General features: G+C 63.1%; 1 protein-coding gene across 1 annotated transcript; it reads left to right on the top strand.

The window, feature by feature from the left end:
* Positions 1-195: 195 nt before the first annotated feature.
* EMIHUDRAFT_123607 (hypothetical protein) lies at positions 196-1412 on the top strand (the record flags this gene model as incomplete). The annotated part of the gene is made up of 4 exons (XM_005776843.1): positions 196-270; positions 840-893; positions 965-1065; positions 1139-1412. Coding segments are annotated over 4 exons (504 nt in total), but the record flags the coding sequence as incomplete, so codon positions are not given.
* Between the last annotated feature and the right edge of the window lie 921 nt (positions 1413-2333).

Raw genomic sequence — 2333 nt, 5'->3', positions numbered from 1 at the left:
AAAAAGTCCCCTTCTTGTTGGAGGAGAAAAAAAGGGCCCCCCCCAACTCAAAAGGGGGGGGCCTTTCGGGGGGGGGGTTCGGGAAGGGCCCTTTTTCTTTTTAAAAGGGGGAGACCCCCCCCCCCCCCCTCTTTTTAAAGGGGGGAGACTCCCCCCCCCCCCCTCGGGGGGGGACACTCTCCCCCTTTTTGCAAGGGGGGGGGGGGGCAGGGCAACGTGGCTGTTGAGATGCGCCTCGGGGACTACCTCTACTACGGCCACGGGGTGCCGGTGGACTTGGAGGGGGGGGGGCAAAAGGGTACCGCGTGGGCGGGGGAGATCGCGAGGGGGGACGCGAGATGTGCCGAGAGAAGGCGCCGCGCACCACTACCGGGTCGCTGCCGAGTCGCGGGACGCTCAGGCCGCTCTCTCTCTCTCTCTCTCTCTCTCTCTCTCTCTCTCTCTCTCTCTCTCTCTCTCTCTCTCTCTCTGGCTCTCTCCCCCCCCCCCCCCCTCTCTCTCTCTCTCTCTCTCCCTCTCTCTCTCTCTCTCTCGCTCTCTCTCCCTCTCTCTCTCTCTCTACACACACACACACACACACGCACACACGCACACACACACACACACACACCCACGCACGCACGCACGCACGCACGCAGGCACGAGACTCCCACACCGCTCACCCACGCGCACTGGGGGGCTCCTGTCGTCTAGACGCGGAGTCGCGAGGGTTGCCCTGGCCCTTGCCCCACCACCTCGTGTGTGTGGAGAAGTTTACCTCGCCTTGCCTCAGGCCTTGCCTCAGGCTTCCCCTCTGCGTCACGATGTGGCCACTCCTCATTCACGGCTGAGTCGCGCAGGCGTCCTTCGACTTGGCGTACATGTACACGCACGGGCTCGGGCTGCCCAGCGACGTGCGCCTCGCGCGGAGCTTGGCGCCGCCGCGACGCCATTCTTGTTGGGATCTCGTTTTCTTTTTTTGTAGGTGCACCTGGCGGAGCGGCACTACGACCAGGCGATGGACGCGTCGGCGGACGCGTACTTGCCCGTGCAGCTGGCGCTCCTCGAGCTGCGGCTGGTCGCTTGGTGGCAGTCTCGCACGCGGCGCTCGCTAAGTACTACTCATCAGTGCGAACTCGTACTCATTGATACTCTCTAGGTGGCAGGCTCACACGGGGCGCTCCGACTCCCCCGTCCTCGCGGCGCGGCGGCTGCTGGCGACCGCGTGGGCGAGGGGCTGGGGCATCGCCGCGGGGGAGGCGGCGGAGGAGGGGGAGGGCGCGACGGGCGCGGGTGCCGCGGAGCTCGCCGCTCTGTGGCGCGCAGCGGCGCCGGAGTGGGACACGCTGCTGCTTGCGGTGCTCACCGCGGCGCTCGCGTCGGTGCTGTCGCTGCGGGTGCGGCAGCAGGCGCGGCAAGCGGCGGCGCGGTAGGAGCGACGAGCAGCTCGGACGCGCAGCTCTATCTATGTGTGCAGTCTGTATGGAGTCTCGTGCTCGTGTGGTGGAGAGATAGCGCGGGCGGCGATACCGGATAGGAGGGCAATCAGCCACACACACACACACACACACACACCCCACGCCACCCCACCCGCGCGTGACGACGCGACGTGTGCTGATCGGATGCGAAGCGATTGCGATTTGCGTGTGCATAAATAAAATGAAAGTTGAAACGCTTGCAATGAAACTTGAATGTTTTGAAAGGGGGGGAAGAGGAAGGCAACTCGTGCGTCGCGTGGTCCCTGGTCGTGTAGAGGGTAGGAGGTAGGACGGGATGCTGATTGCTGTGGTCGAAATAAATAAATAAAAACGGACACCTCTACTGTGAGATGGGTAAAAAGGAACAGGTCCCCGCCCGTGCGATGTTTGTGCAGGGTTCTTTGACTTTGTGGGTGTGGTCGGCGACTAGCCGGGGTCGTCCTCCCCCCCGATGCGCGATGGTTGGACTAGCACTAGCCGTCTTCCACATGGTCCCTCGGGTCCCTGCTGCTCCTAATCTCTTCGTACATCCTCCTGCTGATCTCCTCAAAGTCCTGCTCCCTCCACTCGTCTCGCCCTGCGCGTCTGCTCCGCCTCTCCGTACTGTGGTCGTATGGCACGTGGGGGGTAAATTATCAACGCAGCCCCCCTAGCGGTTGTGGCTTGTGCGCCAGCGCAGGCCCTTCGATGGTGTATCAGTCACCTTATGCCACCATCCGCATATCCATGCAAGTTTTGCGACGGTGCAACATGCACATGGACATGGACATGGACATGGGGACATGGACATGGACATGGACATGCACACGCACATGCACATCTGTGCAGAGGCAGCGTGTGAGCAGCAGAGCTGCTCTTCAAGGAGCGAAGAGCTGC

Source organism: Emiliania huxleyi, assembly GCF_000372725.1.
Source record: "Emiliania huxleyi CCMP1516 unplaced genomic scaffold EMIHUscaffold_2701, whole genome shotgun sequence".
NCBI lineage: Eukaryota > Haptophyta > Isochrysidales > Noelaerhabdaceae > Emiliania > Emiliania huxleyi.
This window is presented reverse-complemented; position numbering and strand designations above follow the sequence as displayed.